The sequence below is a fragment of the Oryzias latipes genome, chromosome 11 (assembly GCF_053564925.1).
Source record: "Oryzias latipes strain Hd-rR chromosome 11, Olatipes_Hd-rR_3.1".
Classification (NCBI taxonomy): Eukaryota; Metazoa; Chordata; class Actinopteri; order Beloniformes; family Adrianichthyidae; genus Oryzias; species Oryzias latipes.
In genome coordinates, this window is record NC_136247.1 from 18,010,190 (window position 1) to 18,033,457 (window position 23,268).

Consider the following 23,268-nt stretch of genomic DNA (forward strand, 5'->3'; position numbering starts at 1 on the left):
ATTTTTCTAAAATCATTGAGCATATTTTTGAAATCAATCCCTGGCTATGCATTAATGCTCACATGCTTTCACGTCAGTTTTACTTCACCACTCTAAAGGGATTTTTTGAATCGTTAAACACCCACTCTGATGAAAATAGTGTTATTTTTTACGCATTCTTGTGGCATTTTTTCTGATTATGGAGGACATAAAGAAAATTAAGCTCAAAATTAAATTTCTGAGGATTTATTTATTCAAATCGCTGCCATATTTTTTTTTTTGTATCGCTAATATTAGGTTTGGGTATGCGAGGGGCTGTAAGCTAGCAGGAGAGAGTGTAAACAGAGAGCTCTCAGCCATAGGGAGGGGAAGGGAGGGTGGGGTTGCTCCACACCCCAACTGTTGGGGAAAAAGAGGGGAATTTCTCATGAACTCCTGCCGCTCTACAGAAACTATGTCCTAGAAAACAATGCAGGTTTTTTTATTTTGACTAAAAACAGTCTAATCATTCAAATAAATCCACTGGGATCCCTTTGAAAAAGGATGATCGGAGTTGGACTGCTCTAAATTACCACAGCACTCTGAACCCAGAAACAGATCAAGAGCGTCGCCTGATAAAACATGTTTGCAGCTGAAACACATACATGTGCAGCCGAGCCCCTTACAAAGCCGGCCACTCATACGGCATGAATCACACCGTGTGGATCGATCCACGCTTTCCCTACAGGCTGACTTCTGCTACAGGACATAATCAATTCTTCCTCAGGATTCATTCTTCCAATTACCAACCCTTGTTCTGTGGAGAAAGGAGGCTGGAGTGCAGCAAGCTTTGATCGCATAAGTCCAGATTCAGAACCATCCTGAAGAAAAGGAAAGCCACAGGAGAGCGCCGCCGCCGCCATAAGCTCCAGCTTCTAGTGCAAACAGAGCATTAAGACACAGGTTTCCAAATACAGGGTCCCTACACACAAACGGCCTCCATGTGATCCAGAGGGCTGAATCAGCTCAGTCTGTAAAACTGCAGCACCGAAAGCTACAATGCTGATTTCAAATGACAGAATTGTATATTCAAAACATCTGTCCTCTATAAAATATACATCCAACTGGACTCCAAGAAACACAAACATCTGAAATGCAGAAAAAGAGATTTTTTTTATGGACTTAAATGTAGTGAAAATATAAAAAAATTGAGCTTTCACAGACGTCACTTCCATAAAACACTGCAGATGAATTATGTCTTCCAGCACGGGCTGGTGGGAGGTTCCTGGATAAATAGCACGCTGTAGATCAAAGCTGATGTCCTGCGACCTACAATGTTTGGACCCGGACGAGCATTCAGCTCCAGATGAATTCACCCAAACCCCAGCTGTCACTGAGCCCAACAAAGAAACTTACCCTGAACGTCTCACTTAGTCTTAGTTTCTGTGCTTGTGTAAAAAACTCTTGATTTTCTTATATTTTGAGAAAATAGGTTTTAAACATAAATCAAGTCCCACTCCCCCTACTGACCGATATGTCCAATGACAATCTTCTCTTAAAAAGGTGGTTTTTTAAAGCACAAATAATAATCCACTAACAAAAACACAACTTATGGATGGATTGTGTTTTTTTACAAAGAAAAATTTTTTTTAAGAGACTTCTAAGATTGTAACTGTATATCAGTAAGTAGGGGGACTGGAACTTGATTTAAAAAAAAAACACTATGATGCTCATAATTGGTAAAAAGAAAATAATAATAATACATAAAACCAAAATAAAAATTGAGGATTTCAGGAAAACTGTCCAGAACAAAAGGAAGTTTTCATTAAAAAATAAAAGCCTCTCCACATCCTTCTTTTCCTGTAAAGTTCCTTTTCAAACATTTTATTGACTTCCTTCCACCCATCATAGCACTAACAGGTTTGCTGGGGGGGGCTTGAGAGGAATCTGACCAAGAGTGAATCTCTTAGCTTTGAACTGCTCCAGCTCCTCCTGAGTCAGCTGGCTCTCAGATGAAAACAGGCTGTCCGACTGAGCTCCAGCTCCTGCAGCGGCTGAAGCCGCCCCAAATCCTCCGCTCGTTTGTGGAAACGCGCTACTTCCACCAGCTGCAGTGGTGGCGGTGGCTCCGGCGCCATCCATCCCGCCAAATCCGGCTGGAAATAAGCCCAACGCAGAGGCGGATCCGAATCCTGGAGCTCCTGCTGGTTTGTCAGAGGGTGGAGCGAAGGAGAAGTTCGAAGCTGAAGGTCCGGCAGGAGCGCCAAAGCCAGAAGGAGGCTGTGATGGAGATCCGAAGGGGCTGCCGAACCCTGCCGGGGTGGCCGCCGCCGATATCAACCCAAATTCTGGGCGCTTTTCAGGAATGCCAAAGCTGCCGGTCTGGGCAGGAGCAGGTGAACCGAAACCTGCAAGTCAAATGACAGATAGAAACAGAAAAGTGAGCATTTTTAATCACTGATACGGTTATGACAGGACCATGGGTCACTTTTCATTCATCCTCCCCCTAAATTAACAGCATCACTAATAATTTGCACAAATGTATGCTGCATGTCATACATACACCTCAGTTAGTTCCTCTTTGTAGTCAATAACAAAAATTTTTGAGGTCAAAATGACATCAACTTTAAATGTGTTCAACACAAACAGAACCTTTGCCTCCAAAGCCGGGCGTAGAAGATCCAAACTCAGCGGGGGCCCCGAAGCCTCCTGCAGACCCCTGAGGTCCCGCGCCGTTCAACTCTGCAAGCTGCAAAAGCAAAACCTGTCAGCGAGTTCCAACGTCACAACAAAATGTAGAAAAATGTGTGTTTGGTGGATTATTGCTGTTTTCCAGAAACATTCTAGTGTTCCTTTCCCTCCCAACGAGAATCTGTGGCAGAAAATGGACCTTAAATCATCCCACAGGAAGAAATGTGCTCCAACTCAAAGAAAATATGAGTAAGAATACAAATGACAGACAACCTAATATTTGGGAAAAGTAGAAACTAAACGGATAAATGTGCAATTTTGATGAGCTGGTCAAACAGAGAGATGAAATAAATAATGGTTTTATTTCCTGTCCATGTGCCATCACTTCAAAGGGAAAGAAGACTAAAGGACAGAAGCCCACAAAAACAAACATTCTTAGCTTTTCTGTTGTACAGTGTTCCCTCGTAATGTTCCTTTTCATTGCAATTTTCCCCTCTTTACAGTGTGCTGCGCCCTGATTGGCTGTTGGTTTGGTCGTCCATGTCTGTATTCTTTTAGTCAAACCTGCATAAATCTTTAAACGCGATCACATCTTTGGTTTCCTTCTATAATACTGGACTTATTTTTTTCTATGAAGGGTTGAACTTTCAGCGTTTAATAGTGCGAAAATGTTCCTTTTTTTGTCTGAGAAAAGTGTAGAAAAGTGGGCAGTGAGGAGATTTGCAGCCTTAAATCATTTACAATCTTGTCGCAGGTTCTTTTCAAGTCCTGCTATTAACAAAGGGAACGCTTTATTTGAGACCACGGCTGAAAACGGTAAAGATGTGTCTCACCAGTGCAGCTCGCGTGCTGGGATTCATGCTCTTCAGCTCCTGGATTCTGTTTTTCCGCTGACTCAGCAACTGATTGACACCGTTTATCTAAACACACAAAAATTAAACACTGTTGTTGTGTTTATCCTGACAAATCTTTGTGACACTTCAAAAATAAAAAATAACTAAGCGGGCATTCACAGACAGAATAACAGATGCTCACATAAGTCTGCAGGTCCCCTGATGCTCTTTTGGAGTAGTACTCCAGCCTGAGCTCCTCAGGAGAGAGATCCGTGAAGCCTGAGGAGAACAAATAGAAAAGATTTAGATTCTCCATGCTCGCCAGGTCCTCCGAACACGATCAATATTTCAACGTTATCGTGGAAGAGACCTGATAAAGATACTTTGGCGATGGAATAACAGGAGAAGCCCCACTGCCCCGAACTCTCCCAGACATCCATGTCCATCTGGATCATCTCCCTGTTTGACCATGAGACCCGTTAAGACATACGAGGGAAAGTCAGGCATTGTGGCGCAAATAAATAAAGAGGCAACGCACAGTTTTTTACTGTCATCCTCCTCTGCAGCTGTTCCTCCTCTTCCTCCCCTGTCAACGAAGCTTTTAGAGGTATCCAGCGATGCAAATCGGTTCTGAGTGGAGAAGGAGAATTCGGAGCTTTTCACATGGTCTCGTCTCCCTCCACCTCCTCCACCGCTGCCGCCGCCGCCACCTCCTCCTCCACCCCAGTCGTTTCTCCCGTGGGAGGAGAAATAGGAAGGTTGGATGTAACCTCCTTTTTGTTGGGAGGGATTGACCCAAACTCTGTTTCCAAACCCTGAAAGGAACAGATGAGAACCCGGCAACAATGTTAGGAGCACAACATTTAGCCGAACGCAAGTTGATGGATTTCTATCATTTTACCATTTCACCAATGAAAAACTCTGTCCACCCGTCTCTTTTTGGCGCTGACATCTTAACGTTTATCTCTTCCTCTGCCATTCGTATCTCCCCCTCTACCTCATTTTCACCTATCAGAAACTGTGTTTAATGCATCGTTTACTATCTAATGCATCATTTAATCCTGGTTTGAGCCGTCCAGGTCCTGCGGTTTTTGAACAGGACGGGGTTCTTGGTGGTCTTAGTGTGAAAAACGCAGCAGAATGTTCCTGGTTGATAGTCTGCCCTCCTTTTACACCAAAACCTCCCTTTGGGTTGAATATTAAGCCATTTAGACGATCGTTGGACCAGTAGTCATTCTATTTTACTTTTTCATTATTTTAGTCTTACATTAATCGTTGTAAGGAAAGTAGTTTCTTTTAAATAACAACAAGTAAACAAACAGTAACACAGTTTGGACTGAAGGGACGTTACGGTTATGTGTTTTTTATTAATTAAAAGTGATTCAAATTCATTACAAAAAACGAATAACGGTGACTTGTTTAAGTTGTATTACAGACTTGCATTTCAAAGTGAAAAATAAGAAAAAGCAGACAGAATCACAATCAGTAATCAGGAAACGGCTACTTGTGGTGGTACCTCCATGTTCTCCTCTAGGCTGCTGCTGACCGCCACCTCCTCGACCTCCACCCCTCGGATGCTCATTCCAGCATTTTTCCCCGTATCGACACCTGCCCTGAAGGAAAAAATTACAAACTACCATGTTTAACACTGTTTTCTGTCGTCCAACTTGCCCCAAACACAGCGGAGCTCGGTAGTGTTATTTACGGCAAGTGAAGCTCGTCGCACAATATTTACGTCCTCGCTTCTCATTGGGTGTTTCCAATTCGAGGGCGTTCGTTTTTTTCTCCCTGTTTTTTCGTGTTTTTTTTTTTTTTTTTTACAAATAATCTTTATTGAAAAAAAGTCACAAAATGAAAATGTGTCTACTTTGCAATACACCGATAGAAAAAAGTAAATAGCTGTATTTCTTTTACAGCTTTATTCCACAAAATGGAAGTACATACAGTACACAACACAGTTTTACAAAATAAAATCCAAAAATGCCAGAGGAGCATACACATAACATCCATTGTATACAAAAAAATTCAAGGCTCTGGAATTATTACATTTAATGCTCGAGAAATTTGACTGCTATCCTTCAAAAAAAGAGTCTTATCATCAGAATAGCTGCATTCTTTTTTCTTTTTTTTTCTTTTTTTCAAAAATCTTTATTGAAGAGGATCATAGTAAAAACAAGTCAATTTTAAAGTACACAGGTAGAAACAAGAGCAGTATAAGCAGCAAGTTGTTATTCTGTACATTTAAAAAATTCCAGGGAGTCAAAGGTTCATATAGCTTTGGGGTTAGAATAAGATATATATAAGACTCATCCTCGGTAAGTATTTATTTATGCACGGAACGGGCGCGCGCACACACAAGCGCACACAGGGGCGTGCACATGCGATCCCGCACACACACGCCGACATACTGCAATCACCTCACACAGGCTCTCATAGGACGCACGCGACACGCAGCTCACATAGCCAGAAAACGTTCACGCGCACAGCGCTTCTCAATGCGGGCACGCGCACACGGACTGGTACACAAGCACTACTTAGCTTTACACCTTTTCAGTCAGAGCAGTTATGAACAGTCTTAACATCGTTAGCTGGAATGTGCGTGGACTTGGCTCTGAGCCAAAGAGACTGAAAGTGTTAAATCACCTGGATGGTCTAAAAGCAGATATAGCTCTACTGCAGGAGACCCATTTATCGAATTCTTTGAATCACCTTATGTGCTGCTTACAATTTCCAGTTATATACTCTGCCAGTTACAACTCCAAACAACGAGGAGTTGCTGTTTTAATTAATAAAAATCTTAATTTTACTCATAAGGATACAGTTACTGACCCAGAAGGCAGATTTGTAATCATTAATATATCCATTCAGAATAAGGACTTTTGTATAGTGAGTATTTATGGTCCTAATGTTGACGACTCTTCCTTCTTTCACAGATTCTTCACCTCACTCTCAGTTCACTCTGACTCCACAATCATTATAGGAGGAGACTTCAACCTTGTTTTAGACCCTGAACTTGACAGACTCAGCACAGCAGCAAACCAGCGTACATGGCGATCTGCAAGTATTCTAAAGCAGTACATGAATGATCTGGGTCTCTGCGACGCGTGGCGCTCATGTCACCCAAGCACTAAAGGGTTCACCTTTTTTTCTCCAGTTCACTATTCACACTCCCGTTTAGACTATTTATTAATCAGTAACTCTCTTTTAAAAAATATTCAAAGCTCCAATATCCATCCAATTATTATCAGTGATCATGCACCAGTCTCTGTAAACATTTCTAGGGAAAAATCCACACCCTCTGGTACAACCTGGAGGTTTAATACGTCTCTGTTAAAGGACCAGGAATTTCTTGAATTCTTTAAAAAAGAGTGGGCAACCTTCTTAGACTTCAACAATACTCCAGACATCCCACCGTGCGTTCTTTGGGAAACAGCAAAGGCAGTCATGAGAGGGAAAATCATTTCTTATTCAACGCACAAAAAACGCAAAGAGAAAGCAGATTTATTAGAATTAGAAAATAAAATCAAAACCCTGGAGACTGCTTATGCTGCTTCTGCACAGGAACACATTCTGGGAGATCTGAAAAATTTAAAGCTCCAGTTAAATGACATCATTAATAAACAAACACAATTTCAAATACAAAGGCTACGACTTGAAAGATTTGAAAACTCTAATAAATCTGGCAAATTTCTGGCTAATCAGCTTAAAATTAACAGAGAAAAATCATCAATCACCTCTATTATGGACCAAACAGGAAATGTCCCTCATGACCCGGTCAAGATTAATAAAGCATTTGAAAACTTTTAGAAAAACCTGTACACACCGCAGATCAATCCGTCAGAGCAAAGTATTGACTAATTTCTTAATAATGTAAACCTACCCAGGCTAAATGAGGATCAAATCACAAACTTAGATTCTCCGCTCTCGCCGTCTGAACTTCATGAAGCTCTGTTACTTATGCCCAATGGTAAAGCACCAGGGCCTGACGGCTTTCCTGCTGAGTTTTATAAAGAATTCTGGGAACAACTGGCACCAACATTTTATAAAACTGTCACATCTATTAATGAGAGCCAATCAATGCCACCTAACATGAACTCAGCCAACATAATTCTTCTTCTAAAACCAGACAAAGATCCCACTAGTCCTTTAAGCTATCGCCCTATTTCTCTAATCAATGCAGATGTAAAAATTATCTGCAAAGCACTAGCACAGAGAATAGAAAAAATCACTCCTCACATAATTCACTTCGACCAGACTGGATTCATCAAAGGCAGACACTCGGATGATAATGTCCGTAGACTAGTTAATATAATAGACTTTGCCACCATTAAAAACCAGGAAATGACGGTACTATCGCTGGATGCTGAAAAAGCCTTTGACAGAGTTAATTGGAAGTTCCTTATTGCTGCCCTCCATAAGTTTGGTTTTGGAGAAACATTCATCAATTGGATCAAAATATTATATCACAACCCCAATGCATCAGTTAGAACTAATAAACAGACTTCAAACAGGTTTTTTCTTGGAAGAGGAACCAGACAGGGCTGCCCACTCTCTCCTTCTCTTTTTGCTATATTCATTGAGCCTTTAGCTGCAGCAATAAGACAGAATGAGAGCATTATAGGAATAAAAACCAAACACAGCCATCATAAAATTAGTCTTTATGCGGATGACATATTACTGTTTTTAAGGAATTTACATTCTGTAAATGAAACAGCAATGATCATAAATGAATTCTCCTCCATATCAGACTATTCCATTAATTGGAATAAGTCTGTTTTATTACCACTCAACAGGAATATGGAACAAAGACTCACAATTCCAGTTAAAACAGGAAATATCAAATATCTGGGTATCTACTTTTCCCCCAAACTATCAGAACTGGTGCAGCTAAACCACACCCCATTACTGAAAAGCATACAGGACGATCTAACACGCTGGACCAACCTGCCTCTGTCCCTTATGGGCAAGGTAGCCACGGTTAAAATGAAAATCTTACCCAAAGTTAATTATCTCTTCTCAATGATTCCCACACAACCGCCATTAAAATGGTTCAAAACATTAGACTCATCCATATCAAGCTTTCTATGGAACAACAAACCTGCAAGAATTAGTCTAAAAACTTTAAAATCTGCAAAAAGCTGTGGAGGATTAGAACTACCTAATTTCCACAAATACTTTCTTGCAAATAGATTACAATATATCTTAAAATGGTTAAAAAATAATCCAGAAACCAACTCATGGTTAGACTTGGAACAGGTGTTATGTGGAAAGATCAACCTGTCACAGCTACCATTTATTAGCCAAACAGTTAAAAAACAGGATTGTTTCAAAAGCATTGATATAAATGCCACCTTAACAGCCTGGTGGGAATTTCTCAAAATATCAAAATCATCAATTCAACCGTGCAAAATGACACCCATCTGGAACAACCCGGACATCCTTATTAACAAAAAAATGATTCACTTCCCAGCTTGGCAAGCAGGGGGCATAAAACAACTAGAGCACGTAATTATTGATAGAAGATTCATAACCCCCCAGGAACTTCAAGACAAACATGGAATAAATAACTTCTTGGAATATCAGCAACTTAAATCAAGTATTACTAAAAAGTATAAAATTAAAGACGACGATTTAAAGCTACCAGATGTAGTTACCACTCTGATTAATTTTTCAATGAATAGAACTCTCTCCAAAATATACAAACTTTTATGTAATTTAGATAACAATATTGCCCTTCCAACAAAAAAATGGGATGCAGATTTGAGCATCAGCACAGATGAAAGCTTCTGGTCAGAACTTTGTCTAAACACCTTTAAACTGACAAAAAGTCCAAATCTGCAGCTAATCCATCTCAAAACTCTTCACAGAATTTACTACACTGGACAGAGGATGTTCAAGATGGGTCTCAGTAACTCAGACATTTGCGAGCACTGTGATAATAATCTACCCGACAGCTACATGCACGCACTGTGGTTCTGCACTCCTGTCCAGGCTCTCTGGCAGCAGGTATGTGCCGATTTATCAGTCTGGCTTAAGGTTTCAATCACTGCCTCACCGTCACTTTGTGTGCTTGGTGACATGAGTGCCATCGATATAGAAGAAGGATTAGCATCTATCATTTTCATAACTCTTTGTATTGCCAAAAAAACTATTTTAATAAATTGGAAAAACAAGAAAAATATAAACATAAGTCAACACAGAAATCTGCTGTTTGATCATATCAGCTTGGAAAAAATGTCAGCCCAAAGCTCAAGTAACTTTGAAAGAATTCAGTCTCTCTGGTCTCCTGTGGTTGACTCCATGACTTAGGGGGTGGAGGGCTTGGTCGTCGCTGCTCCTTGCCCTTCTGCCGTGGTTTGGGGTGGGGGTCGGGGCTTCCGGTGCCTGGCGGGGGCGGTGGGGGGCTCCGTTGGTCGGGGGGTCGGGTCCGGTGCCTGGGTGGGGCGGGCTGGGGCGCTGCGTGGTCCTCTGGGCTTGGGTGTGGGGGTGCGTGGTGGGGGGGTGGGGTGGTGGTCTGGCTTGGCTTGGGGGGGTGGTCCCGTTGCCTGTGCTGGGGGGGGTTGGAGGGGGGCCCTGCTCGGGTGGGGGGGGGCCCAGCGGCGCCGGATGGGCTGCCCATCTGCACCTGGGGCTGGGATCGGCCCTTCCCTGGCTCTGGGACGGGACGGGACAACCCTCTCGGGGCCCCCGGTCGCTCTGGGTGTCACCCGCTTCGGCTGCGGGGTCTGGGGTGGGGTGGGGTGGAGGGCTTGTCGGCCCTGTCCTGTGGGGGGGCGTTCTGGGGGGGAGGGGGGGCCCATTATTAGTACGGGTCGGGGGGGCTAGCGGGTCGGGGTCTCCGCTGAGGCAATCAGTGGTTGCCTCGGCCGGTTGGCCTCCTCGGTCCCGTCGAGGCCTGACCAGAGCTCTTCTAGGGCCGGCGTCTGGGGGTGGGGGCCTGGGCTTGCTCCGGGGGGGGGTGACGCTTTCTGGCTCCTCTCTCTCTGTGTGGGGTGGGTGGTGCCGGGCCTGGGGTGTCGGCGCCTCCGGGGGTGGGCCCCTGGGCTGGGTGGCCCTGGCCCCTTTGCTGGGGGTGGGCTGGGGGACGGCTGTTTGACCACCGGGGGACAGTCTACCACCTGTCCCCAACTTACCCCCTTCCTTATATAACCTCATATTAGGGTGAGGGGGTGGGGGGTCTAGCCTGCGATGCGCCTTGGGGGGGGGCTACTTGGGAGTGGCCCCCCTCCTATGGTTGCCGTATGGAGCGGGCCCCCCCTCTTTCGGTTTTATTTGCACCTTAGACATGTAGGGTCCTTGGTAGGGGGGGTGCTTGGACATCACTGCAAGCAAGCAGCAGATGTCCTCCTGGCACCCTACCCGCCAATTTTAACCGCACCTTAGACATTTAGGGCCCCTTGGTGTGGAGGGTGAGGGGACATCACTGTGAGTAATCAGGAGATGTCCCCTTAGTGCCCTACTCGCCAATTTTAACTGCACCCCCCTTAGTACACAAACCCCTCCCCCTTCAATATATACATTCAAACATAAACACACACACATGCACACAAACACCCTCTCAAACACCCATACACACACACACATTTTACAAGGAAGGTGGGACCTGGGTCCATCTGTCCCCTACCCCTTCCCTGGTGGGGGGTGCGGGCCCCTTGGCGATGGCGGCCGTGTCCCTTGGGTGCCGGCTCCCTGGGCCCGGCGGTGCTCTCTCCGCGCGGTGGGGGGGTTCATATTACACCTGAGCCGGGGGTGTTCGTGTCCCTGGGGGGTTGGTCCTGGTCCTTGCCCCTGGGCCCCGCCAAACTTCCAACATGGCCGAGCCTGGTCGGGCCATATTTATAACATCCCTTGTGGGCCGCCCTTTTTTCCCCGGGGTTCCCCCCTCCTGGGCGGGGGCGGCGGGCCCCTGCCTTGCTCCTACCTGGACCAACCGTGGGCCGGGTGGGTGGCTGCCTGGAGTGCGGAGCGGGTCTCCCTTGGGGGGTCCTGGCTCGTACCTGGGGTCGGGGCGGGGGGATGCCCGGAACTCCTGGGTGGTGGTGGGGTGCTCGCCTGGGGCTGTGGGCGTCCCTCTCCGGTGGGGCCCTGCGTTGGGCTCTTCTGGCGCGGCGGGGGGCTGCTTTCCTGGCTGGGCTGGGGCGGCGCTCTCTTTCCCTCTGCGCCTGCCTGCTCTCTGGCTCTGGGGGCCTCGCGGCGGTCCTGCTGGCCCTGGCCTGGGTGGCGGTCTTGGTCGCCCGGGGGGCGTTTGTTCCCTGCCTGTTCCCGTGTGGCGTTGGGGGAATTCCGGCTGCCGCTGCTGCTGCGGCGGGGGTATGGGTGTGGGGGTGGCTGGGCGCTCCTCCTCCTTCTTTTCACATTCCACCATCCATTTTAGAAGAACATAAACACTCACCTGAGCACAGGTGTTAGCTCACCTTTGCACTAATAGTTTGCATGATTGAATGAATGAAAGATTTCACACTAGTTGGTTTAAAGGCATAGGTATGCGTTCGTGAACACTATCTGTTTTGTGTGCATGTTGACATGTGGACATTTTTGCGGCTAGCAGGTGTGTTGATAATATTTGAGTGTGTGTGAACAGGCCCCGCCCTTTTTGTACTACATTTGAACCGTATCGTAACGATAAACAACCAGTAAACCTGTCTGCTCTATGCTGCTTCATGGTCTTACCCCCCTTCCCCTCCTATTATCACCCTCCTACCCCCCCCTCTCTCTAACGTCCCTCTCTCTTCTTCCCCTCTTTCCTTTTCCGTCCGGTCCAACACCAAAGATTTTCAAACATGATTGAAATTAATAAAGTTTGGCCTCAATTACAAAAGGGGTTTATTCAGACATACCTTTGGTTTGTCTGAAGATGAATAACCCCTCTTGTTAAAATAAAATATGTCCAACACAAGAGGCCCTCAGCTCTCATCTGTTTGCCTAGCTGTTGGACAGGACAAGTTAAAAAAAAAAAAAAAAAAAAAAAAAAAAGAATAAGATTTTATTGTTCTGGTATATTGGTTTAACTCAATCATAAAAAGTTTCAATATGGGTTTTTTTTTCCAGAAAATTTGCATTTATGGATATGAAATTTGGCTATTATTATTAAAAGGTTAATTAAGTAGTATTCCCTCATTAATGAATTTTTACCATAATAAAAACCAAATAATATATCTTTGTATACCAAATCAAATTTTTTCTAAATTTTACATTGAACAAAAGAGGTGAAGTCTTTCCAAAAAGTTGCTGTTTGGGGGCATTTCCAAAATAGATGTATGATTGTTTCAGTGTCTAATTTACAAAAGGAGCAGTTTCTATCAATGTCTGTGTGTAGTGAGGATTTGGCTGGGTAGCATCTGTGGAATAGCTGCATTCTTCCTGGTTAGCATTTGTAGGCTGCTTCACTAACAAATAGAAAAGATTTTGAAAAAATATTAAGGCCATTCCTCAAAATGTTGTAAAATCAGTTTCTGATCTGTTTCATGATGACATCTACAAACATCCTACTGTCCCCAAGCTTCTGATTAATGGACACAACATAGCAACTGCCAAACTCCCAAACCATCAAATCAGAGAATATTTAAATGAAATGTCCTTTCCCTACATCTCAAATCCAAATTATATAACTCAATATGTTAATATTTCAGAAAAGAAACAAATACGAATTAAATATTTAAAACTCCCCATCCCTCCGAAAGCCAAGGAACTCCACTTTAAAACCTTTTCAGATATCTACCCTTCCAAGGAATTATTAAGAAAACAGTTAGGAATTCCTGAAAATTGTTGTTCTTTTTGTCATGTGGAGATTGAAACAACTGAGCATCTTTTCTTTGAATGTTTTTATTCTGATGTCTTTTGGAATAATTTACAATATTGTCTTTTCCCCAAGATTCCACATTTAGCAGACTTTTTTTATTAAGGACATTATTTTTGGGTTTATTTTAGAAAACAAGAACATAGCACTTATTCTGAATGTTGAAATTATTTTGGGTAAATTCTATATGCATAAATGTCGTTTCCTTAAAATCAAACCATTTTTTTCTACATTTCCAAAAGAACTCTGCTCTTTTTTTCATTTGTAAACTTCATGGCAAACAAACTTGCTATGAAACTTCAAAGTATCATATGTAAATTGTAGCTTCTTGATAACCCCCAAGCTAAGAATCATTCAAATGTCTATGTAAACCCCCTTTTTTATTTTATTTTTTTATTTATTCCTTTTTAGTTATTTTTTTATTTTAATGTCTTGTATTTAATTTTTTTCTGTATAATTGGTAAAATTTTACTTTATTTTAACTTGCAATTGTTGTTTGTACATGTCCAGTACTTGTTTCGATGTTTCTATACTTTGCATAATTGTACACAATTGTTACAAACTGTTAACCTCAAGTGTTTTTTCAATTAAAAAAAAAGATTTGTAGCCTGCTTACGTCAGAGTCCCGCGACAAGTGCTGTTCAAATTTAAACGCCACAGCGACCTCAAGTGGCGCTTGTTTTTTCAAAATACAAGGCACAATGAAATCAATATAAACATCAACAAAACCTGATATTCGATCCAATATTTTCAAGAACTACAGAAGCAAAGAACTCCAAACAGGCTGGGACTAACCTAAAGCAGCATACTGCCTTAAAAAAAAATGAACTCACTTCCATAAATCAATTTACAGAAATGTGTAAAAATAAATCAGAAAAATCCAAATTCATAAAATATTTATAGAAATGTTAATATTTTGAATTAAAAAAAGAAAAGCATGGAAAATACAGAGAATTACAGATAAAAAAATATGTTTTTCCCACAAACTGTTCAAAGTTTTTCCTAACACGTCTTATGTTTTAATTTATATTTACCTTCAAAACATTTCCAAAAATTCAGTACTATGATTTTATATAGAATGTGAAAACAATGGGATTTCATTCTTAACAATTTATTTGCGTGGAAAAGAAAACCTACACTGAAGACTGTGTTTGAATATAGTCATAAATTCTGCCAATGTAAAAATATAAATTAGAATGTAAAGTCAGTCACATATCCCTCATGAATTGGAATCTCAAGCTGTGAAGTCAAAGCAGTGGTCTCTTTTGAATTATTTGGGAATGTATATTCGATCTTTAAGATTATTATTGAGAATTAACAAGGACAGAAGTATTAAGGACAGGTGAGTTTGGAGATTATAATTCAAGGATCTCTTCAGAAAAGATGTCAAACTCCAACATTTTTACAGGCAACGATTTCTCTGTAGCTTTAGCTCTTGATAGCAGACTTTGTCTTCCTGTTCATATTGTTACCTTTCAAAGCATGACATGCATGATCTTCATGTCTTGACTGAGGATGATTGGTTTGTCTTCATTCTAAGGAAGAAACTGCAAAATAATCAGACAAATGTTGGACTTTTTCTCCTCCTTTATATTGTTGAACGATTTTTATTGAAAAAGTTAATGAACAAACAAGAATGCAGATGTCATCTAACTTTAATCAAATATATTTGGCTGTGCGAACTTAACAAAATAATAAGGGTTAAATTTGCTAAAGATAATTTTTTATTAGGAGAATATATTATAATAGGAGATGAAAAACAAAATAGCTTGAAGCAATATTTAACTACATGCAAACAATTTTGAATCTCTAAAATGCTATAAATATTTTTCAGGTATGAATTTCAGTCTGAATACAATAAAAAAAAACATCTCATCAAGTTTAATGAAGATACAAAGTTCTGAAGTGCAAAGAGCAGCAAAGAGAATCAGGTTTGTAACCTTTTATATAAAACTTGGAAGCTCTTCCTTTCTAAACTGCTTCCAAAAGAAAACATTGATAGAAATGGTGATATAATTTTATATGAAGGTATAAAATTATCACATTTTGTTGTCTTCATTGTCAACATACCAATAACTCTTGTGCATGATTGCATAAATTCAATAAAACAAATGAAAAAAAAAAACAGTAGCACAAACCTTTATGATCTTTTCAATTAAGAAATTTAAAGAAAATAAAAATTTCAAGAAAAAAAAGAATGATATAAATAATTATATGTTAAACTTTACTGTAAAAATAATAAAGATAAAAAGTGCTTTTTTAAAGAGCACTCATACAAAATGTAAAAGAATTAATCACTTTTAAAAATAAAGAAATACAACATTTTATAAATTATAAAGTACTTGATAAAATACATTTTACAAAAAAACTTTAAAAGGGATTAATACAAAACATTTATTGAACAAAATTTTAAAACAATTTATACTTTCAGGTAAAGAGGTTGATTTAGCAGAGCAGTTTTTTCTTATTTTTTGGTTTGTTTTAAATTGAATAAGAGCTTCTAACATGACTAGCCAAAAAAACCTGACAGATTATTAACAAATATGTTTATACAATAAATATTACATAAAAGCTTTAACAATAATGACAATGATGGGTTACTACAGTACTTCAATAAAAGCCCATACCTTAAAATAAGAAAAAAAAACAGAAAAGAATTGCACAAAACATGAAAATAACAAGAAATTAGAAACAATAACTAACAGCCAGTGAGGAGCAATGAGAGGCCATGCATGCTGAAGCTGAGGAGCAACAGCAGAACTTCATCCTCACGTCCACTCTCCATCCAGAGCTGCTCAGCATCCCTCCTCAAAGCGACACCGATGGAGTAAAAAAGCTGCTCGGCCTGCTGGAAGGCCTGGTTGTCCTGCAGAGGGACAGGAATAGAGTCGATGGAGATGGACCCGCCGCTGCCCTTCAAGCTGCTCAGCTGGAAAATCGTAGAATAATGTATTAGTAAAAATAGAAAATGTGTATTTCTAAATGAATGCACATGTTGTCACTTGTGAATGCATGAAACTACAGTTGGTTTTGTAGAACTCTATAAATGGGGCAGTGCTGCAAAGAATCGGATTGCTGGAGTTATTGCAATGCATTCACACTGCACAAACAGGGAAGGGCTTCTTCTTCTTTTTTCTACTGTTTACTAGCGCATGTCTGCCACTCACAGTTAGAAGAGGCTTGGTGCAAAAAGGTAAAGTTGTGAACTTCTCACGATCTCTGATTCATTGTTTTTCCTTTACATCCTTTGGTCTGATTATTACTTCTTTACAATGGCAGATATGGATAACCATCGTGTCAGGAGGGTGGCCTTGGTCTATCTATATTTGAAAAACAAACAGAGATGACTAATCAACCAATCAAATCAATCAATCAAACAGGTTTTGTAAGTAGTGGCTGAAAACATGCGTAAAACCCTGCCTGGATTTAGCCAGCTCCACTATGGGGTGCAGGGGGTGTCAAACTATGCTGTCATCATATCACTTTATCTATCCGTATATCAATGTCTTATATGTTTTATGTTGGATGCTCTTCCTGACACTGCCCAGGCTTGGGACACGAAGAAGCAGGACACTGATTTGTACCCCGCTATGGCTGTTTTTTAATCATTTGGATATTTGGATTTTTTCTTTTATTTGTTTGTTTGTTTTTTTTGGCTACCAGGAGAGCATGTAAACAGAAAGCTCTCAGTAACAGAGAGGCCTTTTCTTTTCTTTTCTGCTTAATCTGTCTGTCCATTGGTCCATTTTTTTTCCAGCTATCCTATCATAAATATTAGTTTAAATTTTTAACTTGTTCTGGGTTGATTGTGGATTTTTGCGGGCCATCACATTTGGGGGGACATTGCCCCCCCGTGCCCATGCCTATATCCGGCCATGGTTTACATAGACTTTTCTTTGGAAATGCCTGCTTGAACGTGCAGGGCGGTATCAACATAACTTCATAGTTGTTGGCAAAACTAAATTTGTCTGGAGCGATCAAAGATATTGATCAACCAACCAGTTCATCGAAGGCCAGCAGGACAACAGGACGGCTTTCGCTCAGGAGGCCCAGGGCTTCATCAGGCAGTTCTGCCCAAAACAGACAGAGACCACAGCAGGATTAAATATTAAAGATTTGCAACAGCAGGCATGTTGTTGGTGGTAAACAGTTGCAGCTTTGACGCTTGCAGAGTCTCCTTTTACCATCCATTGTGCTGACGAGCAGGTAAACAGCTTTGAGCTTTGCAGTTTCACGTTGAAGGTCTTCAGCAGGGAAGACGGGATCCTGCTGGTCCAAGAAGGTGGACTTCCTCTGGATCTCAGAGCTCTCTTCTATGCTCTCCACTGTGTCACCATCGCACAATTCCTCCAACTAGAAACAAAAATTAGAGTAGATTTGACGTTTGATGTACTGACCTTTTCTAATGTGCTTTATTTGATTACATTTGAGACCATCTCTTCCATAGAAACCCACCACAGCCTGCAGATATGACAGAGCAGCTCTATCCGTCAGAGTCTCCTGAAGCTGGTTGATCAAAGGATATCGAGTGGACTGGGGAAGATCTGCCAGAGGAGCAAGGTCAGCCCACTGCAGGTCTGCAACTACAGGTTTACATGAAGTTTAGAAACACTGTGACTTAGTTTCCTCCTTCAAAGTCAGTTGTTTTAATCCTAACAGTTTAAACACACTCCATTTTATTTCCTGCTAGAGGTGCTCTTTTCCTCCTGACAAAAAAAAAAAATCCAGGATTTTTAAAATAATTAATTGTTTGGTGCAGAATATAAATATTTTGTCAAAGATAAAAGTTCACCTCAATACTTCTAATGTAACCCTGACTATCATGGATGGAAGGACCATACATGACCCCATTCATCATCTCCTTAAAATCTGATTGGTCCTCTAGTCCCTTTTGCAGAAAAGCAGCCCCAAAGCATGATGTTTCCACCCCCATGCTTCACAGTACGTATGGTGTTCTTGAGATGCAACTCTGCATTCTTCGCTCTTCCTGATGCGTTTTAAGGATTCTGTTGTTTAGTTTGGTTTTTAGGTTGTTTTTGGTCATATTTAGAGACCGTGACTGAGCTGTGTCTGTCATCCTACTTTCTTTTTTGTCTTTGAGGTTTGTGTTCCAAATCCTCCTAGAATGTGACTTTTGTGGATCTATGTGATATTCATTATGTCAAGTACCCTGTTAGAAGCTCCTTATTCCAACTAAACATAACTACACAAACAAAACTAAACACTAAAATAACATTATGTATAATTTTTCAGACAATTTTCTGCAACACTATCCCCCCAAAAAATGTTGCTGTCTTTTTCTCGGCTGTTTTAATCTGTTTTGCATCGTTATAATGACCAACTTTAAGAAAACAAGCGAGTTACAACAAAAACAGGAAGCTTTTCTAGTTTTATTATTTCATCAGAGTCACACTTCCTATGACATTCCCCTAAATGTGCACCACACTCAGTTCATTCATACTCACCATTCTGTCGTACACCCCAAACTACTTCCTCTTTAGGGTTGTTCCAGTTACATAAACTGTCGACTGTGTCAGTGGAATGATGCAACGATCTAGAAATTGGATCAGGATTATCTGCAAACCCCCCAATTCTTCCAGGCTGCAAGCAAATATCTGAAATTGTAAACAAGACAAATTGATATTAAGGAAAAACAAAAGTCCTTCCTTCCTCAAATCTGCAAAAATAACTCCTACTGCATGAAATTCTGTATTCTTGGACTCTTGTGTTGCTCTTTGCACTAAATCAAGTACAGACACACTGCAGTCTTTTCAAACATACACGCACACAGATGAATATAAAAGAAAACTTTCAAATGTATGTAAAAGGTCAACTTTAAATACATTTTAGCTGAAAAGTGCAAAGAAGTCATTCTTGTCAAGTCATTCTAATTATAATGCTGAGTTTAAAACTGTGTGTGACATAGCACTAGACAAAGAAATGAGCAACAATCTAATACTGTAAAGGAAAAAGTAAATTGTGGTTCATATGTTCTATTTATGTTAAATAGAAAAACAAGAGACACACCAAAAAAAACAAAGTAAAAACCTAATAATATAGAGTTTGTAGCACAGGTGGTGAGCTGGACTGTTTTTTTTAAATTAATATCACTTTATTAATTTAAAATCAACTTTATTGATTTTACCATTGGATCCTTGATGTGGACAGCTGATCTAATATTTTAATGCAACAGTATAAAATCTTTTTTTAAGTATTTAAGAGCCCCAAAATGAAGTCAAAAAAACATTAAGTCCACATAAGAAAGGCTTGCATCTTAGAGTTATTTCTTTTTTTTTTTTTAAACGTGTCCTGTCCATCAGCTGAGCAAAGAGATGAGAGCTGAAAGCCTCTTGTGTTGGACATATTTTACTGTTACAACATGGGGTTATGAATCTTCTGACACACAAGGTGAGTATTTGAATAAACCCCTTTTGCTATTTAGACTAAACTTTATTCATATTACTGGTATTTATATTTGTAACTGTTTTTTGTTGGACCGGACGGAAAAGAAGAGAAGGGAAGAAGAGAGAGGGATGTTGGGGGGGTGGGGGGGGATTAATATAGAAGGGGTAAAATCATAAAGCAACATAATGCAACAAGTTGCTGGATGTTACAAACATACCTTTTGACTTCAATAATGTTCACATACAAACAAACAAACAAGTAAACATGCACATGATACAACTAACATTCACACACACATACTTGTGCATTAAGACTAACGTGAAACATTTCATTCAATCACACAAACTATTTGTGCAAAGGTGAGATAGCACCTGTGCTCGAGTGAGTGTTCATGTTCTTCTGGGGTGGATGATGGACTGTAGAAAAAAAGAGGGTTCATATGATCTTTGTAATCTATGTTATGGCTCCTCACACTAAGAAATACACAAAGTAAAAACTTTATTGTTCTGTATTGCATTAACACACCGCTGCCTTGCAGATATAGCAGGGATTTACTATTAATTATCATGAAAGCTATGAAAAATGTGTGATAGTGTGTTTAGTTTCCTAAAACCACTATAATATTCCAGATGAATGTCTGAGATAGAAGTTAATGACATAAGAGCATTAAAAATGATCACCCACACACATTTAATTCACTTCCCCTTTTTTCCCCTGTTTTTAAAATAAAAAAATCTTGAAAAACAACTAAATGAATCTCTAAAGCATACTAAGCATCACCTGACCACAGGGGACAGCCTGATTTTTTGATTTATTTTTTTTAAGATTAGAAGTTTCAAAATTCTGTGTTTCCAGGCGTGGGTTGCTCACACGAACAAAGACACTCAACCTAAAACAGAGAAGTTACGTTTGTGAGTCGAAGTTTCCGTCTCTTCTGCTCCGCTTGTCAACACACGCTCACCGTAGTGTCCGTTTTTTTGGACCTGCAGCTCTAGCACGCTGTATGCAATGACCGTTCCAGAGGGGATCTCCAAGGAAACATCACTGTTCATCTCAACGTTGCTGAGGTCCTGCACACACACCTGAGAACAAACACAAGAACAGATTTAGATGAGTAACTTTCTTTTTTTTCTTTTCATTTCTCTGAATTACTGAAAGAGGCAAACCCTGACGGAGCTTCCCAGCAAGCTCAGGAGGCTAAGAACACCATGAAAGCCACACTGCTGCTTCCTTCTCAGGGTGACGGAGCACGGGCTGGTGGTGAGAATCCGCTCCTTCACCACTGCCAGCACATCAGCTCGCTTCTCCAGCTGTTGCACCAGCACATGGTGCATGTCCACCAGCCTGATTCAAAACAAAACCAGGAGTTATGACTTCCAACAGCGTGACGATCACAAGATTCAGGAGCAAATCCGGAGAAGCATGACTTCAATGACGCGCTTGTCTTTGTGCATTCATAGCGTCAGAGGCATTTCTAAATTCATGAATGAAAAGATGATGTCAAAACTGTCAAAACAGAACCTGTTGCTGGAGTCTGAAAGCAACTTTCTCACATCCAGTTCCTCTTTCTTCAGATTGTCAAAACTTGAGTGAAGCTTGGATGCTCCCTGCCCTTCCAGTCCAGCGTTTGCCCCCCCAGCTCTCACATCCAACATCGCAGATTTCTTATCAATATACGTCCCCTTATATGTGAGGAAATCCATCTGAGAGACTCCTGAGGAACCAATAAACAGATGTGTGTGAGGAAGCTTCTCAGTTTGATGTAAAGGCAGCTCCTTATTTCATCCTCCGGAGTGTGAACGCCTGCTTACCCGGTTCCAGCTTCAAGTCACCCTGCAGCAAGTCACTCAGAATGAAGTCTGTAGGCCGATATTTGGGCCTTTGCCATGCCCAGATGCGGTTACGCTTGACCACCAATCCCATGGGTACTAGTTTGTCTGAGTCATTCAGCCGAGACACATGAATGAGGCTTCCATTTGGGTCAATCTGACGCACAAAGTTGGCCGTGGCGTTGGAAAACATGACCTTAGTAGAATTGCAAAATGCTGGAATGGAACTGCTCTTCTGGTTTCACTTTCGTCTCCCTGCAGAGCAGAGAACAAAGATCAGTGCACATCTGCTGTTTAATAAACAGCAAACCTCATGGCATTTCACTGAGTTTAACCTTCTTGATTGCATTTCTTCCAAAACTGAAGAGCCAGAACAAAGTGGAGAATAGTGTAGCAGCCCCACAGTTGTCTTTGGCGGGCTATCGGCACACGGTGACTCAGAGGGGTGAAAAAAAATCTACTGTATGTTTATGTATCATTTATGATCAATGCCACAGGAATGTAAACACTTAGAGCCCCCATAGCAGCTGTCCAAGGGAGGCTTTAGTGCCAATGCACATCAGAACACTGGCTGGAGGACATTAAGAAAGCTGGAAAGCTACAAAAGCAAGGCAGAGTTTCAGCATGTGGGATCTATTATGAATGAGCTGTCCTGTCACAGAAGACATTTCCTTCTCCCCAAACTCCAGTTCCAAAGGCTCGAATGTACGATTTTGAAATATTTAACGTTTCTTTTGTTTGCCGTCATCTGATCCAAAGAAAAGAGGAAGACAGCAGAAATCCATGGATGAGAACAGCTTTAACCCTTGTGCTATCCTATGGGGTCAAGATGACCATTGATGTGTTCTCCCTACCATGACAAAGGTGGATAAAGGTGGAAAGATTTCATGTAATCCATGGACACCAGTGAAGATCACAAATCATTGAAGAAAAAACGTTCAGCGCACTGTCTAGTGGGTCTACATGACCCCACTCCCAATGTTAAAGTGCATAGGATAGCACAAGGGTTAACACACAGTGATCAAAAATGGGATTAGGAGTTATTCACTAATCTGGACTCAGATTACAGCTAAACAAATCAAAACAACATATTCTAACTGAAATTTACTTTACTTTTTTCCATCCTTTTTTGAATTAATTATTTATGTAACAACTTTTTAAAAGTGTGTTTTGGCACAGAAAAATTCAACCACATTTCCCAGCAGCCCTCAGTCCTGGCGCACTCATGACTCAAATTAGAAACACTGAAGAAATAAAACCAAACTGATTATATCCACTGATCAAAAATAAAAAAATAATTCACGGCGAGTGTGCAGATTTTCAAAATATCTTACCCGAAATGCACCGTCAGAAAAATGAAATAAGGAAGAAAAAAACGAGTTTTTGTCCGCGTCACGCCAGCAACGGCGTGCGTAAAAAAGTGTGCCAAAATATCCAAACGCGGTTTGGGCTCACAAAACACACTAAAATCCAAGCATCCCACAAAAAGAGTGACTTGATCAAACGGTGGGAGATCGGACACAGGTCACTGTCAGAGCGGGCTGCTCCGTCAGAGCCCCGTCTGCGTGGAGGAAGGAGCGACTGACTGCGCAAAACAGCGCGGCAGCGCCATTTATCATGGACCGCCTCCTTCCATCCAGCAGAACCATGTGAAACCACCGGGATTGGGATGTCTGTGGGTGCTGGTGTGGGGGCACCAGAACATGAACAGACTTGTCTGCTGCTACCACCACCTATGAAATGCCACCTATGCTTC

The 23,268-nt window shown here is 41.2% G+C and overlaps 2 protein-coding genes across 4 annotated transcripts; both read right to left on the reverse strand.

The window, feature by feature from the left end:
- Positions 1-1,112: 1,112 nt before the first annotated feature.
- Positions 1,113-5,237, reverse strand: nup42 (nucleoporin 42). The gene is made up of 7 exons (XM_004073866.5): positions 4,999-5,237; positions 4,021-4,297; positions 3,853-3,941; positions 3,685-3,761; positions 3,483-3,569; positions 2,611-2,707; positions 1,113-2,366 (listed from the first exon to the last, which is right to left on the reverse strand). The coding sequence occupies exons 1-7, from the start codon at positions 5,120-5,122 to the stop codon at positions 1,864-1,866; spliced, it is 1,254 nt and encodes a 417-aa protein (XP_004073914.1). The 5' UTR covers positions 5,123-5,237; the 3' UTR covers positions 1,113-1,863.
- Positions 5,238-15,647: 10,410 nt separating this feature from the next.
- Positions 15,648-22,986, reverse strand: LOC101174276 (gasdermin-E-like). 3 transcript variants are annotated; one of them, XM_020707133.2, is made up of 11 exons: positions 22,847-22,986; positions 21,495-21,767; positions 21,205-21,397; positions 20,850-21,027; positions 20,645-20,765; positions 20,055-20,099; positions 18,744-18,893; positions 17,734-17,861; positions 17,463-17,631; positions 17,278-17,348; positions 15,648-16,207 (listed from the first exon to the last, which is right to left on the reverse strand). In XM_020707133.2, exons 2-11 carry the CDS (start codon positions 21,703-21,705, stop codon positions 15,977-15,979), a joined length of 1,497 nt encoding a protein of 498 aa, XP_020562792.1. In that variant the 5' UTR covers positions 21,706-21,767; positions 22,847-22,986; the 3' UTR covers positions 15,648-15,976. The 3 variants fall into 3 exon arrangements, with proteins under 3 accessions (XP_020562792.1, XP_011479184.1, XP_078811501.1); XM_078955375.1 differs by lacking the exon at positions 15,648-16,207 and adding an exon at positions 16,311-16,598; XM_011480882.3 differs by lacking the exon at positions 20,055-20,099.
- Positions 22,987-23,268: the final 282 nt, after the last annotated feature.